The 24,793-nt window shown below is 41.2% G+C and overlaps 1 protein-coding gene across 1 annotated transcript in view; it reads left to right on the top strand.

Moving 5' to 3' along the window:
- nrxn2a (neurexin 2a) overlaps nucleotides 1-24,793 on the top strand; it is a 130,308-nt gene that overhangs the window by 30,538 nt on the left and 74,977 nt on the right. The window contains exons 4-10 of the mRNA XM_080866816.1: nucleotides 2,675-2,704; nucleotides 2,944-2,955; nucleotides 7,955-8,256; nucleotides 13,704-13,865; nucleotides 19,373-19,802; nucleotides 20,486-20,869; nucleotides 21,764-21,967. Of these exons, the coding sequence (XP_080722942.1) occupies nucleotides 2,675-2,704; nucleotides 2,944-2,955; nucleotides 7,955-8,256; nucleotides 13,704-13,865; nucleotides 19,373-19,802; nucleotides 20,486-20,869; nucleotides 21,764-21,967 (1,524 nt within the window). The remainder of the gene's footprint in view (nucleotides 1-2,674; nucleotides 2,705-2,943; nucleotides 2,956-7,954; nucleotides 8,257-13,703; nucleotides 13,866-19,372; nucleotides 19,803-20,485; nucleotides 20,870-21,763; nucleotides 21,968-24,793) is intronic.

Below are 24,793 nucleotides of genomic sequence, written 5' to 3' on the forward strand. Positions count from 1 at the left end.
GTGTGTGTAAGCACATAAAAAAAAAAAACAACAAAAAAAAAACGTGACTAGTAAACTATTGACGTAGAAAATCGCACGCTATTGTAGAGTATTGTGACCAATACCATCACATCACAAGGTAAATGAGTTGATTTCAGAGTACTTTTTACAACAGCAATAACAAAAAACTCCACCTTTTTTGTATAATGAGGTCAAGTTAAAAGTATCCTAATAGTAGCATTTTAATAAAGTGATATTCAGTCGCTTGGTTTCTTATTTTATAGCCTACTTTCCAGTGTATAGCTTACTGGTAGGAAGGATAGTTTATATCCATACAGGCTTTCCCTTCTAAAGGGTATTAGCCAGTTATCTCTGCATTTTCACACACTGAGATTTGGATGTAAGGCACAGCCAAGCAGGATGCACGTATTCGATGGGTGGCTGCCTTTGTACAAGGGAAGCAATGGCACCACTCCTAATCCCCTTATAACTCAACTCCTAGGAAATGCATATATTCTCAAAGATTATGATGTTGACTTGGGTATTTCTGTTCTGGTCAACAACATTCATTCATCTTACTCACGGGTGCGAGTCAGTTTTGCTTGACCCAGAGCTCAACAACAAGTAAGTGAGTCAAAATTTGCTTCCGTCAAAGCCTTTTTCCTCATCTTCATATAAGTGAAAGACAGATATTTGCCAGCTTTGGCTTTTCTACTGCATTTGCTTATTATTTGGATGAAGGGAACCTTATTCCTGTCCGTGAGGACCAAAGGCAAAAGCATGGAAAGAGGATTTTTATTCTTCCCGCTATGTGAGCCAGTGGTGGCTTACAACAGTGTCTTTGTTACAGTTAATGGCACTGTATGCAAGCCTCCTTTGTAGCCCCTTGAAGCTGATGCCGTGGCTCATCTATGCTGTGTGACGCTCATAGCAGAATGATAGGCAGAGGATAGAGGCAGACGGGATCTTAATCTAGTCACATCTTAGTACTGCTTTTGAGTATGAGATCACCTTAGGGGTGATGAGGGTAAGAAGAGGTGACATCATTTATGTATATGTACGTTGGCCTGTCATGTGCAGTGCACAGCCGCAGTGGGGGTGCACACAGCAGTGCTTTGTCTGCTCTGCAGGGCTGCTGGTGAATCCTGTCTAAGCAGAGGCTCAGTCACTGGCTTTGCAGTGGCACACTGTATCAAAAGCCTACGTGTTGGCAGGCAAGGACCTTCCCAGGGGTAATCATGTCCATTCCACACCATGAGTTGCAGCATTAACAAGATTGTTGAGTGGGACATGCGACGAGATTTGTGCAAGAGCAACCTGCCCTCTTCATAAGGTTTTACCTAATGACTGAAATGGGGCTGGAATAGTGAGTAAGACTTGCTGTACAAGGGTCTTAGAGTGCTGATGCACTGATGAGAGGTGTTTGTGTCGGCTCACACAGTGGGGCTCATGTGCTCAGCAGAAGTGTTGCATTGTGTCAGCCCCAACTCTTTGATATCGGGAAAAGCAGGAGAGCTAGGCTACGCCATGCAATTTCTGCCTGACCTACTGAGATGTTTGTCTGTGTTTCGCTGTCAGTATATAGCACACGATGCATTGAGAGATTTAAGCTGGTTGAAACTGGATCAACCTTTGATGAGCAGTGCACGCAGGCTAACCTGCAGGGTTTTGACTGCAGTGTCACTCACAACAAGCACGTGACACGAAAACAATGTTTGTTCTCAATATTTGCTTTTAGAAGGCATTTCCATGCAGTATTTATGAGTACTATAATATGATCTCATGAAGTAAACTAACTGTTAGTCAGTGCAATTAGCTCATATGTTCAGCACAGTAGCCAGTGCATTCAGGCTAACCCCTTTGCCCTGCCATATGCCATAATATGGAGGCGTGATGTGGCATTTTTGTCTTTGGCTGACAAATTAGAAGATGGTTAATATTTAGTGAGGCTTTACCGGAGTGCAGCATTGCTTTTTTCTTTGGAATTAAAAGGTTACGTGTGACAGCCTTAGATGTATTGGTGTTTATATTATTACATTAGGGCACAGACTTCAGGCTCCACTGTCAAACCCCGCTGCATTAGATGGTAAATCGTGAGAATAAAAATATGAATGAGAGTCGCTAAAGATTTAAAGGATAGGGAATGGTGCTTCGTCTGTCCTTTTATGAAATGGTGCCATCTGAAAGGTTAAATAGGCTCATCTGGGTTGGCTGAGCACTTACATGCCAAATACTCGTGTGGAGAAGTGGAGATCAGGAGATAGAAAGATCACAGAAATCCATGAACTAGCATTACCGCGGGTGATTTCTTTCTTCTTCTTTTTTTTTTAAACATTTAGTCTTTACAGTCGAAGCAGTTTTATGTATAGCTGGTACATCTCAAACGCTGTCTGCATCAAATAAACATACAATATGTGTTCCATTAGAAAAAAGCATCTATGAGAGCAACTACCTGCGAGGGTTGCACCTGTCAAGATGTTTTTTTCTCTCCTTGCCTTCCCTTTCCTCCCTTGAGATGTTTGTCTGTTTTTAGTTTGATTTCCCCTTTATATTTTAATTTGAACTTTGACATCCGTACCTTCCCCAGGATGTCTGTCACAAACTGCAGTCCAACATTGTGACAATGCTTTTGTTCTCCCGAACCTCTTTATGAACTTCCTGTTTTCGTATCCTTTTTTCTGTTCTTTCCCTCAAGGTCTGGCGCACCTGATGTTAAACCGCCAAGGTATGGGGTCTATTGGTTTGCTTTTCCTTCCCAACCACCTGATCACATTTCCCTTCCCCTGAAATCATTTTAGTTAACTGTGCTGCACTAATATTTCCTCTCCTCTTTTGTCATATACTTGCCTATTCGTTTTTTGCTTCCTCTCATGTTATGCTCACTATTCATAACAATTTTTGTCCGTCAAACCCTTGTCCTGACCACTGACTGAGCTACTGGAACATCACCTTTGACCTCTGCAGTTATTCGCCAAGGTAATGCATTTATGCTCATTTGGTTTCATGGTGTTTTCAAAGGAAACAGGTGTCAGTAATAACAAAAAATACATTTATATATATAAAGGTATCTCATCTTACAAATGTGAAGGTCTGCAGAGAAGGGAGTTTATTTATGTAGGTGTTTAGACAGACATATTATGTGAGGACTTAGTTTGCCTTTATTTTCATTCTTAAGGTTGTTGTGTGCATAATTGAATTTTCTTTCTGTTGCACTGATGTCTCAGACGTGTTATCACTGGGTTGTAGATCAGTGGGAGATTTTAAAACAAAACAAAACATTGTTGGAAGGTTGTGGGATTTTTTTTTCCTAATGGAGGATATTTTTTCAGGGAGAGGTACCACTGTGGTCCTCTGGTTGGAAAATAAAAAAAGCAGTAACATTGTGTCATGCCTATGTGAACAAATAACAATTATACCAGCTCATTTACAGGTGATGAAAATACTGAATATAATTGTATGATTTTAAAACTGAATTAAAATAAAGCGTAAAACATTTTCTGCAAGGCATACTTGGAATATAGGCACTTTGAAAAAGGGTGGATGTACTCTGCTGTGGTGAGGCTTTTGCATTTCCTCCACACGCTGTGAGATTTAGATAAACTTCATCATCCTGTCTCCATGGAGATCAGTGTTGTCTATAACGTACTTGGCTTTTCTGACCCCCTCATGTTGACCACACAGTATTTTCCACTGTCCCAGTTCCTCGGGAAAAATTGCTCATCTGACCAGAAAGAACAGTGGTGTCGGGTTATCATCGCAGCTTCTGTACTAATGATTTTTTATTTTCAACCCAATTATCCTTGATTATGAATAATGTGCAGCCGTGAACTGAAATAGCTGCGTATGTCATCTTTCACTCTCCCGCTTGGTGAAGATGGAATAAAAGAGGGTGTGGCAGCATCCGCATTTTGTCACGCATATGTGAACAAATAACAATTATACCAAGATCATTTACAGGAGATGAGAATGCTTCACAGAATGAGGTTTTTCACCATATATAAATGATGCAGATTGAAGCCGAGCATGACTGTGACATTACAGATTAGGGTCTAAATCTTTTTGGTAGCCACTAGTAGCAATTAGTCTTTATAAGACCAAAAACATAATGTTCAGTTTAAGCTTGTGCTGTAATCAATGGATATTCTGACAGAACAGTGTGGGTGAATATACTGTACGCCACTACGTCCTCAATCGTACAAAGATTAATCATCTCTGCTGTATTAGAAAAATGCTGTTATATAAAGCATATAGTACATCATACAGTAAGTGTGTCCTGAAGCCAACCACAGTGCGATTTGTCATGAAATGAAGCCTAAACGTAATTGTTCAATTTCACGCATTTAAATGAAGAAGAAGTTGGTAATTGATTGTGGAATCGAGATTTGCAGAAATAACCCTCAATGCTCAAGCAAAGCACAGTTACAGCTGCAACACAGAGCGCTGCACGTCTGACCTCATGGGATATACATGAGACATCAGCGCTTTATTCAACCATCTCATGTTATAACAAACATTTGTTATTAACTGTGTTCCACCTTCAGCCCCGGGGCGCATACTTGAGCGAGCGCTCTCAGACTTAGTCTCTATTTGTTTTGCCACAAATATGCAGACTTCTGGAAATTGAGAAGCGGCAGCTTGTGAATATTTCACTCCCACACTCCTTCGCCAGCGTGTGCACCCAGATGAGATTATTCAGGCACAGGTGTAGCTTGATGACCACCTACAGAGCTACACACCAGTGGTCAGCTGCTGCCCCACAGCCTGCTCGCACTCTGCCTGATAACCCAGTCCCCGCCTCTGAGCCACAGACAAACGTTACCAGCTGCATCTGTGCCCCCGGCTTTGCATCATTTTGAAATTAATCTGCTGTAAACCTTAATATTAATGAGCAGCGTGAGTGGTGGAATTTGTCTAATAGTAACAGTCTTCTCACCTGGTGGCTGAATCCTTTTTCTCACCTCATGGTATGGCCATCAGGAGCTTACGTATAGCTCCCAGCAGCAGAATTATAAATAAATCTTACACTGACTGTCTTAGAGTTATCCGGTGTTATAGTAACATCCAGGATGCTTTCGCTCTCCATATTTTGTAGCTGCACGCTTCATTGGATTGGCCATGAGCAGTGTCCTTCTAGAAGGACTCGCTTGTATTTGTATCCTGAATTTAGAGGGAATTTATTTCAAAACCTTGGGCTGCAAGTAGATTTAATGGTGTATAGTAAGACGGGAGTGGGGGCAAGGTGGCGCGTGCCACAATGAGATGAGAAGCAGGAGAGGCATGTAGAGATTGTCGGTGCTGCTGTTATTTTCTGCTGAGCCTCCTTTTTTCATTGATGTGTTTCCATTTACATCGAGACGTGGTTCAGCACAATGGTCTTATAGCTGAATCCAAGAGGGTGGACGGCCCATCCACCCCCTCACTCTCCGACGCCCCACCCTCGTATAGCTATAACATGCATAAAGTGCTAAACTGCTCCAGCAGCATCTTTTAGCTGGTGTACTGACTGCAGCTAGGGTCTTTGAAGATTTTTCTTCGGAGTTAGTGCCAAAGTCTGTCTGGTATCAGACAAAACAAAGCTACTATTTCTTTTTTTCTTGTTCCTTTTTTCTTTTCTTTTTTTACAGAGTGGTAAACATTATTGCTGCAGACAGTAGGACACCTTCTAGGAGAGCTGAAAAGCAGAGCTATAGGCCGTCTACCCCTCCCATTTCAAGAAAGACCTTCAAGACAGATTCAGGGTCATGCTGGGGACATCTTCATCACAGAATGACAGGAAGCCTATTAGGCAGATTGCGTTCTGTAGAATGTGCACAGCTTAGATGCAAATCTTCTTGTCATTAAGGTTTATCTCTTATGATAAATCCTTCTGTATTTAGAATGAAAAATGACACAAAGGCACTTTTAGTTCAAGTGCTATAATTTCCCTGTAGTTGTAACTGTCACTATTGGCTCCACTTGGTTCTACTTTACACCTTAAACGTCAGCCAAATGAGGAAGTTTGCATTCATGCTCCGCGCCAGTAGCTCAACGAGTAGCTGTGTGCTCAAGAGTTGAGCGACTACACTGCACAAACAATACAGACTAACAGGACTGCTCATCCTGCAGCCTTAAATTGGCCCCTGAGTACCAAAGCTGACATTTGCTGTGCAAACAAACAAGCATCAACTAAAGGGTCAGCTTATCCTTCTAGCTTGAAACAGCTTGCTTAGTAGCTCATAAAGAGCAAAGGACAGCAGCAGTACTATGTGTTGTAAAGTTGTTAGTGTTACTCCCTGTGTCAAAGCAAAACTTTGGTTCAATATCAGAAAAACTAAACTTAAAATTTGATGGTTAAAGGTTGTGCGTGCACGGAAGGCCTTCGTGAATTATGAAGCGAAACAAAATTCAGTGATTCTTTCTAATTTCGTGTGCAGTAGGGCTGCCTGTGAGGTCGTGAATTGAGAAAAAAAATAAAAAAATTAAAAAACAAACTCAAAACTGTCACCTTGTGGAAGGTGTATTAGCAGCATAACTGTTGAATGAGCTGTAAGCTGTCAAGAATGATTTATTATTGACGTGCCGTGTGATGTTTGCCATCAAGGATACATTGATGGGGTTGCTTGAGAAAAATTGCTAACATAAGATAAGATAAGATAACCTTTATTAGTCCCACACGTGGGAAATTTGTTTTGTCACAGCAGGAAGTGGACAGTGCAAAAGTTATGAGGCAAAAATTAGAATACAATAAGAATAAATACAGTACACAACTGTACAGAATAGAATAAAATAATATACTATATACAGTAGAATTAAATAAAATAAATATACAATAAGATAAAAATAGAATACAAATACAAATACTATATACAACTGAGTAAAAATACAACGATGACAGAAAGGATTATTGCACTTAGTATTATTGCATATGTATGGATGTGTGTGCTTGATCAGTTAAAGTCTTTATTATGGAGTCTGACAGCAGTGGGGAGGAAAGACCTGCGAAATCTCTCCGTCCCACACCGTGGGTGCCGCAGTCTCCCACTGAAGGAGCTGCTCAGTGCTGTCACAGTCTGCTGCATGGGGTGGGAGATGTTGTCCATCAGGGATGACAGCTTAGCCGCCGTTCTCCTGTCACTCACCACCTCCACTGGGTCCAGAGGGCATCCTAGAACAGAGCTGGCCCTTCGGATCACCCTGTTCAGTCTCTTCAGTCATGTGGAATTCTAAGAAACATTGACAAATACAAAAACAACATCTTTAATCAAGCTCCATCTGCTTCCCTCTGAACAGTTGGTGAAGTTCCCTTCTGTATATTTCACTGTGTGCATTACCTAGCGGACATTCCCTGGAATGTGAGTGTGAATTAAATGTTTAGCCAAGCCTTACACGTTGATATTGGCATTTAAAAAAAAACCCTGCTGAATAAAGGATAAAGCGGCTGTCGTTGTATAATAATTTTTTTTAGCAAATTCTTCTCAAATGATGGTAAAAAGTGCACACGTCTTGATCAGGACCTTTCTCAGCTGAGGATGTGGTGTAATGCTGTAGCTCTAGTGTGTTTTTATGTCGGTCTTATGAAAGATGAATACAATTCATTAGGCTTTGACTACAATGAAAGTACTTGTCAGTAAGGATCACTTCATAGCTGCCTTTTTTTCCCTACATATGTTAATAAAAAGAAAAAGACATAAAGACTTATACTTTACTATGGAAACAGCACGCTGAAAATGTACACTTGTTCATCTGACTGTACAGTGACTTTGTAACGTTTCAATAGCTTTACAAAATACACACATGGTCTGTTCAAGTGGGTCTTAGTGAAATGTTTCCAAAGCAATACGGCACGCTGCATTTTCCGCTCATTTTAGCCTCTAATATCACCCACCAAGCCTCCTCTATTTTAGCAAACTAAAGTAGTGAATGCACCCAGTAGATAAGTAAAGGTTAAGCTGGATGAGAGGAACAATTATCTAAGCTGTTTCTCTTTGACTCTCAGGGCAGGAGGAGTCAGTGGCCACCTTTAAAGGCAATGAGTTCTTCAGCTACAACCTATCCCAGACTCCCATTCAGAGTAACCTGGACGAGATCACGCTGTCCTTCCGGACGCTGCAGAGGAACGCCTTGCTGCTTCACACGGGGAAATCAGCTGACTATGTCAACCTGTCTCTGAGGAATGGCGCTCTGTGGCTGGTCATCAACCTGGGCTCTGGCGCTTTTGAAGCCCTGGTGGAACCAACCAGTGGGAGGTTTAATGACAATATATGGCATGATGTTCGTGTGACGCGCAACCTCCGTCAGGTGTGTATACATCCATTACTTATGATTTTGTATTCTGCTTAAGAAAGTTGCAGTTTTTTGTAAAATGTGTCGATTGTATTTACGCAGAAGTCAATATAATTGCAGTCTGCAAGCGATCTGTGTGAGATAATGAGAAATCAGTCACTGTACACAGTATTGTAACAGTATTTAAAGTGTATCTTTCAGCTTATTAATATAAAAAAGATTTGGATCTGATTCTTATGAGCTGCAGGAAATGGCAGTCCTTTGCAAATAGAGTTTAGATAGGCTGCTATTAACCTCCGGCAGTGTGAACTGCCAGTAAACAAATACTGTGTTGGATTCTGTTGAATGCTTCTGCTGCCACATTCCCTATCCTGATATTGCAAGCGTCAATTAGGTCATTGCCCCTAGATTGCATTTCTAGAAATCACTCTTTTTCTTAATTCAGAGAATTGATTCCTTCTTGCACCCACAAGATTGTCATATATATACTTTTAATACCTTTTTTGTAATAAAAACTTAACTCATTATTCATCCTATTCATTCGTCCCACAGTAGTGATGATATCAGGAGCCTGTTCATTACCAACTCTTGAACGGAGAGTGCAAAAATATATTTTTTGCAGCTTTAGCCACTGATGTAACATTGCAGCAGTATATGGGGACTTGCGAGAGAAAGCAGTGCTTAAATAATGAATACAGCCAGTGCACGTGTCCAACCATGTACTGCTGTACCTATTGTACTCCAGCCAAGTACAACTCGGCCTTAAGGTTTCATATCATTAGCAGTCAGGACAAGGGACTGAATTCCCAGTCTAATTTACTGCAAGGATGTGTCTGTTACATTAAATGTTACCCCACTGGCATTCTTCTTTGACTGCATCATTCTGCTATTCTATTAGTCTCCTCATATAATACCTTACAGCTGCACTTTTTTTTGTATGGACACTGAATAAGTGGGAGTGAGTGTAATGTAAAGTGGTTGCTTGCAGGAACAAGCCCACACATAATTACTCATTTCTTTAGGTCTCACAAATTTACCTTTTTCTTTTCTTTTTTTTTGCATTGTCACCACTGCAACAACCTTGTTGCTCATAACTGCAGCAACAAACTGCAGAGAGACAAACTAGTGAAGAAGAAAAAAGATTCATAAGATGAGTATAATTAGGTGTTTAGGAGTCCTAATGACGAATGGAAATGCCCTTGAAGTGCTGACAGAAAATAAAGCAAGATTTGATTTTGGTCTGATTACCTTTTGATTGACAAGTAAGCGGCCTTACAGGGTTTCACAGTCAGAGCCACTCCTCGCTCGTCAATTCCTGTAAAAAAAAGAAGAAAGAAACAGTATAATGACTGCAAAAGTGCTCATTTGGTGGTTGTAAACTTGTCAGCTGGAGACATTCCTCAGAGATTTTGTTCCATATTGACATGATAACAAGCTCATTTTGTCAGCTGCACATCCATGAGGCGAATCTCGCGTGCCAGCACGTCCCAAAGGTGCTCCGTTGGATTGAGATCTGCCGCCGTCGAGGCCATTTGAGTACAGTGAACTCATTGACATGTTTAAAAAAACAGTTTGAGATGATTTGAGCTTTGTGACATGGTGTATTTTCCTGCTGGGCATCAAATCAGAAGATGGGTACATTGTGGTCATAATGGGGTAGGCATGGTCAGCAACAATGCTCTGGTACAGCGGTCCCCAACCCCCGGGCCTCGGAGCGGTACCGGTCCGTGAGTCGTTTGGTACCGGGCCGCGAGAGTTGAGGCTCAGGTGTGAAATGTATGGTTTTCAGGGTTTTTATCGGTTTTCAGCGTTATTTTGTTATCGTTTTTATCGTTAACTCGGTTTTCCTGGGTCTTTTCACGTGTGTTATGAATAAATCTTCTTTTTTTCGGTACCGGTACTAGTTTTATTTTGTTGTATTTATCCGCGACACCTTAAAGGCCGGTCCGTGAAAATAATGTCGGGCATAAACCGGTCCGTGGCGCAAAAAAGGTTGGGGACCGCTGGTCTGGTAGGCTGTGGTGTTTAAATGATAGTACTAAAGGGGTAACAATGTGCCAAGAAAACATTCCTCATATCATTATACCACCAGCAGCCTGAACTATTGATACATGGCAGGATGGATCTATGTTTTCATGTTGTTTGTCTGATCCTACCATCTAAATGTTGCAGTAGACAGCAGACTCATCAGACTGGGCAAGATTTTTCCAATCTTCTATTGTCCACTTTTCTTGAGCTTTGTTTTCCTGTTCTTAGCTGAAAGCTAAGGCACAGGTGTGGTCGTCTTCTGCTGCTGTAGCCCTCTGCTTCAAGCTTTGGCATGCACTCAGAGTTGTTTTTTCTTTTTCTAATCCTTCTTGGTAAACCCAAGACACAAAAGTAGGTCCATTTCCTGACCAGCCCATCTGGCACCAACAGGCATGCTACATTCGGTCACTTAAACCACCTTTACTTCCCCATTCTGGTGCGCAGTTTGAACTTTAGCAGGTCATCTTGACCATGTCTACATGCCTGAATGCACTGAGTTGCTGCCATATGATTGGCTGCAACTTATTAACACTTGTTACTGTAGCCATTCATTGACGAGCAGATGAATGGCTGCGCCTAATGAAGTAGCAGTTCAGTGTATTTACACACAGAGCAGTGACAGATAATATAATGATCATTCACTCTCTTCTAGCTGTGTTTATGGTTATTTAGCTGTCAGTTATGTTTCTCCAGCTAATCTGTTATGTCTTCACTTTAAGCTAAGCGTAAGCTAAGAGTGCATCCACCCTAAATTGTGCTCTCACATATCTGACCAATATGCTCCAGTATGCTCTGTATTAGTCAGATACATTGGACAATGGCATTAATGTCGCTGTTACCATTATCTTAGCTAACTGAGTTCAGTACAATACTGAAACCCTAAGAAAGCTGAGCTTCTAAAGGGAAAGGCGGCGCTAGCTTTTCTGTTCCCCACAAAGCGATCGCTCTGTAAATTTACTTGAACTATCACCAGACTAAATATATTCCCCAAGATGAGTGGGACTCATGCAGTGCATATAAATGTTAGATTTCTTTTCTAAAGAAGAACTCATTTTGTATCTAACCATCTCATCATCGCCAATATATTCTAAACCTGTCACGTTAACCTGCATATAAGCGTGCATCCTCCTCCACTTCTATTTCCTTAGCCTGGCTTCCAGAAGAGCGGCAAGCCGAATGCTTACAACGTCACTTATGCTTTCAGGCATGCATTTGATCCCTGTGTAAATTGCTTTCCCCTCAGATAAGTTAGCTCACTGACATGTAGATAGGAGGAACTGTAACTCCCACGAGAGTGCTGGTGGAAACATTTTATTAGATCCGGTGGTGCTTTTCACTCTAGAATTCCTCCTATTACTATCTCTCTCTCCATCTGCCTTTTGTGTAGTCTGTTTTGGGCAAACTCGTAGGTGCTCATTTTCTCTGCCTTTCAACCCTTGTTATCGATGCATCCACCTATTTACTGGCATGCTCAGAACACAGAACTCACTAACATGCTTGCTGATTATCTGTTGTTGTACCACATGAATACTCTTTTGAAAACCTCCTGAGCTACACTGACAGTCATAAATATATATTACCATTTAATAAGCACTACATAACACCGGCGATGTCGAAATGCTGGCAAAATTAATGATAAAAGGTCAGCTTCAAAGTGTGCCATCCAGGTCTGGAGCCTGTATATTCTCCCAGTGTGTTCTTCTAATTAATAATGACCTAAATCAGTAATTACCTTTGAACGCACCGATCCCTCACCTCAGATATTCAAATGCCAGTAAAGTAGGTGGGTGTCACCACCATCTTAGACATCGGCCATGCTTCTGTAGACATTTTGGAGTGAACAAGAAAGCAAGATCAATCACTTCCCAGACATGAAACACATTTTTCTGAAATTTCTTCATGTGCAGTTTCATCAACCCTCAGTCAAGCCTTCTCATTGTCCAAGGTCCGAGGCAAAGATACTCAAGGCTTCAGTACCAGATAGATAGAAATCAATACCTGCCAGTAGCAGCAAATGGAAAGGCAGAACCTCATTTTATTGACCTGACGCCTAAACATACCATGCTGTCTCTCATCCTCTTATGATATTCATAAAAATAGACACGGTTCTTTTTACATAGTTAACTCATTCTCGAGATGCAAGGGTCACAAGTCAAACATTTTAAATGATTTTTTAAGCGAAGCTAGAAATGATTCCACATTTTATAATGCTTATTTTCCCCTGTGGGTGTTTACTTGAGAATTTGGAAAATAGTTCCCTCTCTCTCATCTCTCTCATTTCCTGTTTTTTTTTTCCCTTTTAGCTTTTTGTAATCCTTGGTTCTTAGTTTTCCTTCCACACTTTGTTTCCTTCCCACCAGTTTTCTGCACCACCTGTTCCCCGTTAGCTAATTACACCCTCTAGTAGTACATTACAGATCATCATTGAACTCATTTGTAGCAATGCATTATAGCCATTTATTCATGTTGTGAATCCTTTGCCTTACTCTACTCTTGTTGATCCTTAATTTTTTATTCTGTTTTCCTAGGTTGTTTGGGTATTGTTTTTTGATTTTGCCCTGCTGACTGATCGCCTACAAGTATAACCTGAAGCTAGTGGATAGAGATTTGTACTGGCTTTTGCTCTTTGCATCCTCTCCCTATGTGAAAACAGTGCATGATCTGTGGTATTTTCCAAGCTAATGATCTGACTGAAGGATTTTATGCACAGTGTCCTTCCACTCAGGAATATTGTGTGTAGCATGAGACATCGGAACAATTAACTGAATCTGTGACCATGCATGCTCAACACTTTATTTTGTTTGTTTATGCATTTTGTGATATTTATTATATGCAGTGCAATATACAAAGAAATTGCTTTCTACTGTAGAATTTCCTGAAATGAAATGGAATAATGCTCCCAACAATAGAAATGGTAATTGTTTTCACTTATTACCCCTAAGTGGGAGCTGTTACATTTGTGCAGAAATACTTGTTACTGTAGGCTTATTGTCATGGCAACAAACATATCATTTTTACTTCTATATCCCTGTTCAGTCATTCGTTTTCTTCCCTGTTTACTGATGACATTGATAGGAGAAATCTCTTGCTTTGATGGTGCCAATATTCGAGTAAATGTAGCTTGCCATCCTGTTACCTTTAATCTCAAAATAACTGTAGCATCGCAAATTGCTTTGGAGCCAAAATATCAGCGGAGCCCACATTTATCATACGTTGACTTCGCTACGATCATGCTGGTTTATCAGAAATGGGGATCAGTTGAGATTAGTGAACCTTTCAAAGCTGTTCTTGTAATTGCCTTCAAGAGCCAACATTACGACATGCTTATTTCAAATCAAGAAATGAAGCATGAAATAATTAGGCCGGTTCTTTCCACTTGGTTTAAAAATCTTGGATTTTATTTTCCTAACGTGCTGGGATTTTTATCCCTGTAGGTGACAATTTTGGTGGACGGGATTCTCACCACCACTGGCTACACCCAGGAGGACAACACCATGCTGGGCTCTGATGATCTCTTCTACATAGGGGGCAGCCTAAACACAGCTGACCTGCCAGGCTCCCCGGTCAGCAACAACTTCATGGGCTGTCTGAAAGATGTGAGTACAGCTTGACCTCAGCTTCAGCAGCAAACTGGAAATACTATCCGACCCTCCTTAGGTAGCGCAACCCTTTAAGCAGAGCATGTTCTGCGTATAGAAAATTACCCCTCGCACTGATATTGATTCTCCTGTTGTAGGGTGTTTGAAGGAGAAACTTTCAGCTGGTAGGTTGTGCTGTGCAGAGCATATGCATTTATAGATTCCTGTGGGAACCCCTTTGAGAATGTAGCACTGATATGCATAAGAAACAGATGCATCTCATGTTCATTCCTGAAACACAGTTTGGAGCTGGTTTTCATCCCCTCTTCTGCATTTTTTAAGTGCTTTAAGTCTGACCTGCACCTGTCACATTGATTATCTTCAGCAAGCGAGTAAAGATCATGTACTTGGTACTAGATGTTTAGGTAAAGCAGCAAATTATGGGTTAATGCCCAATTTCAGCCAGGTCTCAGAAATTTTTAATGAACTGAGCCGTCTCATAAAAAAAGCAACTGATGTGCTGTGAGCCTTAAAATAAGAGAAATGCTTTCCCCTTACGCAAAGAGAGTTAGGAGGAGACGTGATTAAACAGGCAGCAGTCTGATATTTAAAAGTCACACAGACGTCAGGGAGGCCGATTTTCTTCGGGGTTAATACCCCAGCTCATACAGCTGAGTTTACTTCTGTCAGAGACACTGACGTCACACAATATAAGACCATTTATTCCGTAATTGCTTATAAACTCTTTCTAGCCGCCTGTCCTGATCCCCATTAAATCCAGCTTCTCTGGATTCAGCAGGGAGAACAATGCACCAAGGACAGAGCAGACACATCACTTAGATATAGGTTACACATAATGCACAAGGCAAATAGAGTGGAAATAACGTGACTAAGCTAATAACAGCAGCGCCAGGTCGGAGCATAACGAGCAGCGGCTTCATTAAGTGTGAGTGCTTGGCAGTCAGAAGGACTGTCTTAATGTCTTGGTACAAGTAGATTAAGGACTGATTATTGTCGGGTATGCTCTTGTTCATCAGTGCTGGCCTGCTTAAACTAACACGAAGATTTCTTCGTACTTCGGTTTCACATTTTCTTTTTGGGATCCGGTTGAAAAAACTGCTTAAATTGTCAACTGCTAATGACAAAGCAGCCAGCTGGTGTAGTGGAGAAATGAAATCTTCAGATAATATTTTGATTAATTGGATTTTGTGAGGCAAAATATGGGAGTTCAAGTTTTAAAGTTCAATCAGATGTTGCATACAGAAAGAAGTTAGCGATATCTGTGATTTTTACAGTTGTAATATGCTGTGATTACTGTGCACTGGTCTAGTTTAAATGTCACAACAGGAACTGGACAGTGATCTGTGGTTCCCCCAAAAAGGATCATTCTTATCCTGATGTTGCCGTTATGAGGTTTGTGGTTTTTAAGCGAGTAGTATCGACTGCCTAGCTGGATTGTTGTGAATTTAGCTACAGTTAATCGAGCCCACCCACTCACAAGATAAATTTAGATGACTTTAGTAATCTGTGGACTTTTCGTTGCCGGTCAGAATTTAAATTGTCCACTTCTTTGTCTGTTTTTACCAAATACCTGCAAAATAATTCCTGTATGCTTTGGGTTTTTGTATGAAGTACTAATTTATTAAGGTATTTATGTATGAATGAGTGTTTTGATCAAGGCAACCCTGTGCTAAACCTTGCATTTACATGTTCCCTGGATTAGTCCTATTTCCTGAGTCAGAGTTTGTTCTTCTGACCTCAGTGCGTTCAAGTCTTGTGGAAACAACATGGATGTTACAATCAATGTGTGCTACTGCCTGTTGAAACAACATGCAACAATACATTTTAAGTAATTTAGGTAATTCTATGTAATACCATGGTCAAAAAATAAATAAACATTTTATATCGAAATGAATATACGGTGTATAAATGGGCAAGTTTGTTAGCCCAGATATTTTGCTTTCACCAGGTTTTTGTGTATGACATCAGTAACTTGGTCATAAACATTCCTTAATGTTCAAAGTCTCCCTTTAAGGGTCGCTACTGCGGATCATCTGCCTCCATCTCACCTTATCCCTAACATCCTCCTCTGTCACAACAACCTCCTTCACTACATCCAGGAATATTCCCTGAGTCTTCCTCTTTCCCTCCTGCTTGGCAGCTCCATATTCCACATCCTTTGTATTCCACATCCAGTATATCCACCATCCCTCCTCTGCATATGTCCAAACCTGAGCTCAGTCTAAGCCATATTATACCAATGGAATATTAGAGACTTTAAGAAAAATAAACACACTAGAAGGCTCTATTTTGATTTAATTATTCTTAATTTTGAGATTAAAGTCAAAATAGTACTTCAGGTTTTTCCAAAAATTTGGACTTTATTCCCAGAATTATTCATTTTACTATAATGACCTTGTAGCATGTATGCATTCCTTGTCTCTATCTCCTCCTTGACAGGTGGGCCGCATGTGGGTTGCACATACAGAGATTATTAACATCTAATGTTTTTTGAACAAAATGTATTTTAAATCACAATTCATTTGATTTTCCTGTTATTACGTTCATTTAGTAATCCTCCTGCGAATGCGATGTTAGTGCTCTATTTGGGTTAAATGCATCACATTTCTCATATACACAGACGGCACCCTAGATTCAAATTAGAATAGTATGTCAGTTATATATATTATTGTTTATTTTGTCTTCTCACAATGAACAATAATAAGAAACAACAGATCCCACTAAAATTTCCTTAATGCATTCCTAATGCTCTTAATAATAGCAATAAATGTCCATCCCAGTCACTTGAAATGGAAATCTGAGCATCTTCCACTCTCCTGTCTTGGCCCCCGCCCGACCCCCTCACCTCCACCACACCAGCGCTGGGTTTAATTTTCCGAGGGGCATTCATACAAATTTTTCTGAATATTCTAGCTCGACATTTAAACACAATTACTGCCTAAGTACAGTCTCAGAGAGCTGCCAGCAGTTTTTATTTTTAAATCAAGGCTGTTATTCATTTTTAGTCATAACGTCAACACAGTTTGCATACATATATATATATATATATATATATATATATATATATATATATATATATATATATATATATATATTTTTTTTCCTATAAATTCAACACTAAAACAGACAGATTTATTAATAAAGCCATTTGTAAGCGAACAATAACAAACATATAATCATTTTTTAATAAACCTCATAACATAAATATTTAAACCCACTAAAAGTATTTCCACTGACTGATTTTAAGTGCACCATCTGCATCATTACTATGCAGTTTGCATCTACTAAAACGAAAAGGAGATGTTATTTATGGACAGGTTATTGTCCCAGCACCGCTGCCAATGCTGCAACCTCCGCTCTGTGGGCGGTGTGATGGTGTTTAGACCTACTACTTCTGTGTGTAGTCACACAGTCACACTGTAGGCATGCGGGAAGAGTGTGACGCGATAAAGAGTCATGAAGAAGGGTTGACAAACCCCGATAATGAGTGTGAGCGGTGACACAGGCAGAGCTGGTCATAACTGGATCGGCCTGCCAAGAAATCTGAGATGTGTCAGTCCATAAGCGAGCGCTTGAGTTTGGTGATGAAGTAAAAAATCAAAGCTCTGTGGTGATTAGAAGGTATTCACAAATACATCCGGCACATATTGTATTCCTCTTGGTCCGCGTGGGGGGAAAAAAGTGAACAGTGAGGAAAATACTCGTTTTTTTCTGTCTTATTTTACTGAATGTAGACAGCGTAGGCAATGACTAATCTCCCTACATGTTTCAGGATAGTAAATATGAGAGCTGCTGAGGAGAGGCCATCAGGTTCATCAGTGCAGGAGAAACATTCAGATGAATGTCACAACCAGCAGGCAGAGATGAATTTGTTTTTCAAAGTTGCCGCTATGTCGTTTTATTATGCTGCCGTGCGTGTACCTTCCAGATATCACATGCCTAACCATTAGCTACGTGTACTTTAATGCTTCACAGATTGCACCCAATTTGGTTATGGAGAACGTCTTCACACGGCTGTTGGGAGAAGAGAAGGTCCTCATTCTCACAGTTTGTTATGCTGTACTTTTTGAACATAAATGACACAGGGACTTTGCCGGTTGGCACTAGAGGGCTTTATTTCTTGTGTTTTGGGATACTCTGTAATCCATGTCACAAACAACAAGCATCTGAATTGGTGAAATAGGATTCCGCTTCTTGCTTTGTCCTTTGGCTTATATAATAGCCCTGCAGAGGTCACAGTGTCTTTTTGTAGCCATCTGTGCGTTTTCGCTGGTGTTGTTGGTTGTTTACTGAAAACACGCTGTTCCCTCTTTGTGTAAGTGACTGCCTTGATTGACTGTCTTCCCATTTTAAAATTGCTTGTTACACTCATTTCTCGATGGTCAGTTTCGCCATCTGATTTCACTGCTTAATTAGTCACACTGAGGCAGTGTGAAGTGTGATATTGGCTCAAATTGCCTCTCAGCTCTGCTGTTAGTCCTCTGTGCTGTGTCACCTCAGGCAGTGACTGGTTGCAGAGTGATGTGGCAGATAACAGTGGGCTCGGGGTGACTTACAACTGATACAAAATGAGACAAGGACCGCGGTTTCCTACTGTGCATATTGATGAAGCCAGAATGAAAGCAGAAAATACAACAACAAGACAAAGAAGCCTGCGCAGGCATTCTCTCCCAGTATGCTTTATGTTGAAAATAGGCATTGTCTATCTGGAGCCTTGTACAGTATATGCAAGTAAATATATGTACAAAAGGTTGTTTTTGAATTTCACTAAAATATTAAATCACCAGCAAAATATTCCTCAAAGGCAAATGAGTTTCTCATGTACATTTATTCATGCCGGAGTGCAAAATCGGATTTTTTTTTTAACGACTGTTCTGCAGATCACGAGTGCATGTTTACTAAATTTACCCATTTTAAATAATAAATTTCGCGCTGAGCTTGTAAAGGGTCAAGGCCGCCTCTCTCCCACTCACCATCTCTGCCTTGACTTGATCTCTTTCAGTTTACCTCGGTATAAATACACCAAATTGTTTGCCATCGTGTGGGTGCAGTGTTCCTCCTCCTGTTCCTCCGCTCTGAATTTAAGATGATTATGTCAGACACATTGTGCATTCCTAAATGAGCCAGTTAAATGTCTAAAATATAAGCATTTGCATCTAAATCTAAATGCATTTTCTTTTTTTTCCTTCTTTTTTTTTTGCAATTTCACAAGCGGTTTAACACCTGCTGCCTTCTTGTTGTCTCGTGATAATCTCCTCATAATTTGTTGGTAATTAAAATATTTTTATGATCTACCTGAAATCCTGCAGAATAAATGCACTCAAATGTAAAATCACTAAAGTGCTTTCTGTCTCAGCTCCGGGTTCAGGAATGATTCACCGTGTTGTCGGCTGCTGTGTCCTATTGATTGTCGTGTTTATTGATGACTAATATTCAACCTTTGCACTAAATTCATTCCGCTTTTCCAGCTGTCATCTCACCATGACATCTCTCTCATTTATTAGGTGGTCTACAAGAATAATGAGTTTAGACTCGAGCTGTCACGGCTGGCTGAACAGCGAGACCCCAAGATCAGTATCCATGGTGACCTGATATTCAGCTGCGAGGATGTGGAAGCCCTGGAGCCGGTCACCTTCGACACGCCGTCTGCCTACTTGACATTGCCCAGGTGGAACACAAAGAAAACGGGGTCCATATCTTTCGACTTCCGCACCACAGAGCCCAGCGGCCTTATGCTGTTCAGCCATGGCAGCCTGCAGGGCACGCAGCCTGATAGGAAGCCCCGGGCCGACTTCTTTGCCATCGAGCTGCTCGACGGATTTCTCTTCCTCGTCATGGATATGGGCTCTGGCAGCATCAAGATGAAAGCCAGTAGCAAGAGGCTCAATGATGGCGAGTGGTGCCATGTGGACTTCCAGAGAAAAGGGCGCAATGGTAAGTCAGTGTTGTGTTTTTGTGAAAGCGGGGTACGCCTTCTGTCTGCTTCTGCTGCAGTGTTTCTCTAGTTTTAGCTGTGGAGCAGACTATAAAAGGTTCCAAGCTGTGAAATCGCCATATGTCAGCGTGGATACAGTCACTCTGGCACGCTCCTGTTTTTTATTCACTGCGGTGAAACATGCATGCATATTAGCTTTTAATTACAATTATATTTTTAGTTGCTATAATCTACATGTGACATTTTTAAATTTGTGTTAACCTATTTAACAAGTGGCCAATTACACAGTCGCCCAACTCAAATTAGGAATTGCCTGACTTATTAGTGCGGTACGTATGTGGAAGACGAGATTGCACTTCTTCTATTTTGGCCTCACGTTTCTATAAATAAAATCCATTTCTTCTCAAGGGTCCCAAATTCACAGGTCGTCACTTTTACAGATCAAGTTTTAGTTTTTGCTTTTGCCCAAAAGCAAAATAATCTCCCAAGGACACATAGTGCATTTTTATTATATTCACTTTTTTTTTTAAGACAAGCAGCCTGGTGCCCACTTCCTCAATCTCGCAGTTTGTTCTTGCCTTTCATTCAGCACAACCCACCCACACACCTGTCCTCCTTTTCTGCAACAACAAAAAAAACTGTGTAAGTGCAAGTTGACTCACACTTAATGCCTGGCCCACAGGTTTTATTTCAGTGAACAGCCAGAGCATCCCTTTTTCTGCTAATGAAGGCAGTGAGATCCTTGATCTGGATGGGGACATGTATCTTGGAGGTTTGCCAGAGGATCGTCAAAACCTCATGCTGCCCCCTGAGGTATGGACGGCGTCCCTCGGCCTCGGCTACGTGGGCTGTGTGAGGGACCTGTTCATTGATGGACAGAGCCGTAACCTCCGGAGGCTGGCAGAAATTCAAAGCGCCACAGGTGTCAGCAGCTTCTGCACCAGGGAGACTCACGTCAGGTGTACCAGAGACACATGTGCCAATGGTGGACACTGCAGAGAGGGCTGGAATCGCCATATTTGTGACTGCAACAGTACTGGGTACCTAGGCCCCAGCTGCGAGAAGGGTAAGAGTATCTAAGAAGGATGGCAGTAGATGGGGAAGATAAATGTGTGTTTTTTTTTTCTTTTTAAAGGTGCTGCAAAGCTTTTAGCACACTTGGCTAGTATTTTATTTATTAAGTTAGGTGTGTAGTGGCTTAAAAGTCTCTGTAAATATAGAAACAATGTAGCTATAGACAAATTTCATTATCAAAAGGACTTAGTGCTCAAGCTTCCTAAACAATAAGAATTTCATTTGCAGTTGCATTATGATCATACTGCCTAATGCCATCTCTATTCAAATGAGAGGCATGCTCTCAATCCAGAATAACTCTCCAAATATACAAACCAACCTGGTGACAGTGACAGTATTATGGAAAATGATGCTGTTTTTAATGTGAGCCATTCAACAGCAAATTGCGGTATTTACCTACAGTAGAGCGATTCATTAGTGGATTGTCAGTATCACGAGGTTACCAGTGCTATGAGTATTTCATCAGAAATGCAGTGGTTCTTCAGCAGAGTGATTCGGCCTGAATCACTCTGCATTCACCGTGCAGATAACTTCCTCACAGAGAGGCCAAATTACGCAGCTCCATTGGCAGCTAATAGTATGAGGAATGAAAATCCCCCTTCTATTGCGCTGTGTTGGGAATAAATCCTTCAGAAATTTGATTGCGCCTGCAATCTCGCCACTCTCTCTGTTTGCTCCAGGCTTTTTCTGCCATCTGGTGCGGCAGATGAAAACTGCAATCTAAAAGGATATCATGTCGCACCCAAAATAATCTCAGACCAAATTTAGGTTTCGCTCCATAAATGCCTCTTCGTGTTTTTAATTTCACGCTGCGATTCCCTCTGGATGTCTGCTAACACTTTTTTTCTCTCCCGTTTTTGGTCAAATCCAATTCCTAAATCTGCAGAGGCCACCATGGTGAGCTATGACGGCAGCATGTATCTAAAAGTGGTACTGCCGAGGACGCTGCACACAGAGGCCGAGGACGTGTCTCTGCGCTTTATGTCCCAGAGGGCCTATGGACTGCTGATGGCCACCACCTCCCAGCAGTCTGCAGACACCTTGCGCTTGGAGCTGGATGGAGGCAGAGTGAAACTCACTGTGAACCTGGGTAATGCTGCTGCGGCGAATATGAGCACATACTGTAATCCCTCTTGAACTTTTAGGCCGCGTTACTTAGACAGATACCTCTGTGTATTTGTTCTGTCTGAGGCTCTCTCATCCCCATCTGCATACACAGTATATACAGTGGCCTAAAAAAAAAGAAGAGTAAAGCACACACCCCTGGTTGTTTTGCATGCTCCTATAATTTTTTTCAGAGGCCTGCAGTGGTTCTGTCAATTTTAGAAAGAGCAGCTGGGTCTAAGTGAAAATGAATTAATTAAATAACGAATTATCAGTTTAAATTAAAAAGTAGCATAATGTGATGTCATTAGGGGATATCCTTGTCAGCGTTCTTTTTTGCCAGCTCTGCTTTAAACCAGGAAATTTTAAAGAAACATTCCAAATAACGTCAAAAAAGATGCATATTATAACCTGCTAAATATTTGTTTGTCTTCAGATACAGACAAGACTATATAGAGAGAAAAATAGTATGATATGCAAGTGCCATTGTGTTTACACCCAATACGAGCTAAAGCGTCAATATAACGAGACGTCACAGTTATGTCTAAACTTTGCTTTGAAGTAGACGTTAAAATATGTTTCAAGGTTATGTCTTTATCTAATACCTTATACTGCAGAGGCAGAAAGGAAAGAAAGGGAGAAAATGTATATTTTTGTGCTCTAAAGACAATGCACATAAAATGCAGAACAAAATACAAAAAGCTGTGGAAAAACAAGGGATTAGTGACTTTTTAGGCTACTGTATATGTGTATGTATATTCTGCCTTATCTTTCTCTCTCTCTCTTTCTCTGCCTCTCTCTCTCTCTCTCTTTCACTCACTCACTCTTTCAGTTCATCCCTTGGTCAGGTCCCACCTGACCGTCTCGGCTCTTTCAGCCCTTCAATGGCTTGTCTGCAGTTCAAGGAGAAGGCAGTCAGAGACCTGATCCGTCATTACGCTGAAATATTACCGCTTAAACTGCTCACATTGTAGATGTGTCCATTGTAGTTCCTTCCCCTCACATTTACTGGCCTTTCCAGTTTAGAGCCGCTTCACTGAACAGAGAGTACCAGCGATGGCCGTACAGACACACGCACTCACGCGCACGCACACATGCAGACACACATCCGCAGCAGAAAGTCACTCTGGTCTCTGGCTGTCTGTATCCACTGCTCTGTGATGGTTGACAGCCTGAGAGCACTCTGCAGCCACATAACTTACACCGACATATTGAACCACAGTTGGTTAAATTGGTTTCATTATTCAGAACATGCAAATGATGTGTGGGTGAGCCCATTTTGAGGCCAAAAATGTGAACATTTCAGCTGGATTGAGAAGATAGTCACTGTTGTAGATATGAGAAAATGTTGGCAAAGCATTACATTTGTGCTGTTGTCACTTTTTTCACGGTGTAACTATCATTGAGGCTGCAGGTTGTGCAAATCGCCACTTTTCCTCTGTGTGTAACTCGGAAAATATATTACCGTCAAGCCTGCAGGACAAACAGCAATTTGAGCTGAAGATGGATCGAGAGTTGGGCTTTTTCAGTAGAGGTGCATTAGCCTACCAGATTTAATAAACGACAATAATTTGTGCATAAAAAAGCACAGTCATGAAGAATATACTTATAATGTATTACATCTACGGACTACTAGTTGATTAACCTCTCATATATTAGATTGCACAGGCTCTTCTTCTTTAAGCTGCTCCCTTTAGGGGTCCCCACTGCCTCCGTCTCACCCCATCCTCTGTCACACAACCTTTGTTGTCTTCCTCTTTTTCCTCCCTCCTGCCAGCTCCATATTTAACAACTTTTGTCCAATCCACTGTCCCTCCTCTGCACACGTCCAAACCATCTCAACCTAGCCTCTCTAACTTTTGCTTCTCGACTTGAACTGTCTCCCTCATATACTCATTTCTAATACTGTCCATCCTGGTCACTCCCGATGAAAATAGCATCTTCAGCTCAGCCACCTCCAGCTCGACCTCCTGTCTTTTATTGTCAGTGCCACCGTCTCCAAACCACACACCATAGCAGGTCTCACTATCGTCTTGCAAACCTTCCCTTTCACTCATGCTGCTATATTCTGTCACAAATCACGCCTGATACTGGTCTCCATCCACTCTCTTTTCTTGACCTGACTTGTTTAGTGTTTCTATGAATAGTTGGCCTCAGACACTCATACACCTTGATATCTTTACTCCTTGCTTCTTCACTATTACCCCTCTCTCACTCACTCACATTTATTCTTTCTTCGTTTATTTGTTCTACTGACTTTCATTACTCTTCTCTCCAGAGCATACCTCCACCTCCCCAGGCTCTTTTCCAACTGCACCCTACTCTCACTACAGATCACGGTGTTATCTGTGAACATCGAAGTTACCAAGTTACCATTACAATCAACAAGGGCCTCAGAGGTGATCCCTGATATAATCCTACCCCCACCTTAAAAACCCATCTGTCACATCAGTTGCACACCTCACCACTGTCCTCATACATGTCCTGCACCACCCTCTGAAATTTCTCTCCCGCTCCTGTTTTCCCCTTGCAGTACCACACCTCCACTCTTGGCACCCTAACATATACTTTCTACCGTATCATATCATATGCTCTATCCTGAAAGATGCAGTGCAATTCCTTCTGACCTTCTCTATGCTTCTTCATCAACACTCTCAAAGCAAAGATCGCCTCTGAAGTACTCTTTCTTGGCATGAAGCTTGATCATCACTTCTCCTCTTAACCTAGCTTCAACAACTATTTCCTGATCATATATCTCAGTGGTGTACAGGTTACTTGTCGCTGACTGCAAATTCAGCCTCAGTGACGTCTG

Source organism: Rhamphochromis sp. 'chilingali', assembly GCF_963969265.1.
Source record: "Rhamphochromis sp. 'chilingali' genome assembly, chromosome: 19".
Taxonomy (NCBI): domain Eukaryota; kingdom Metazoa; phylum Chordata; class Actinopteri; order Cichliformes; family Cichlidae; genus Rhamphochromis; species Rhamphochromis sp. 'chilingali'.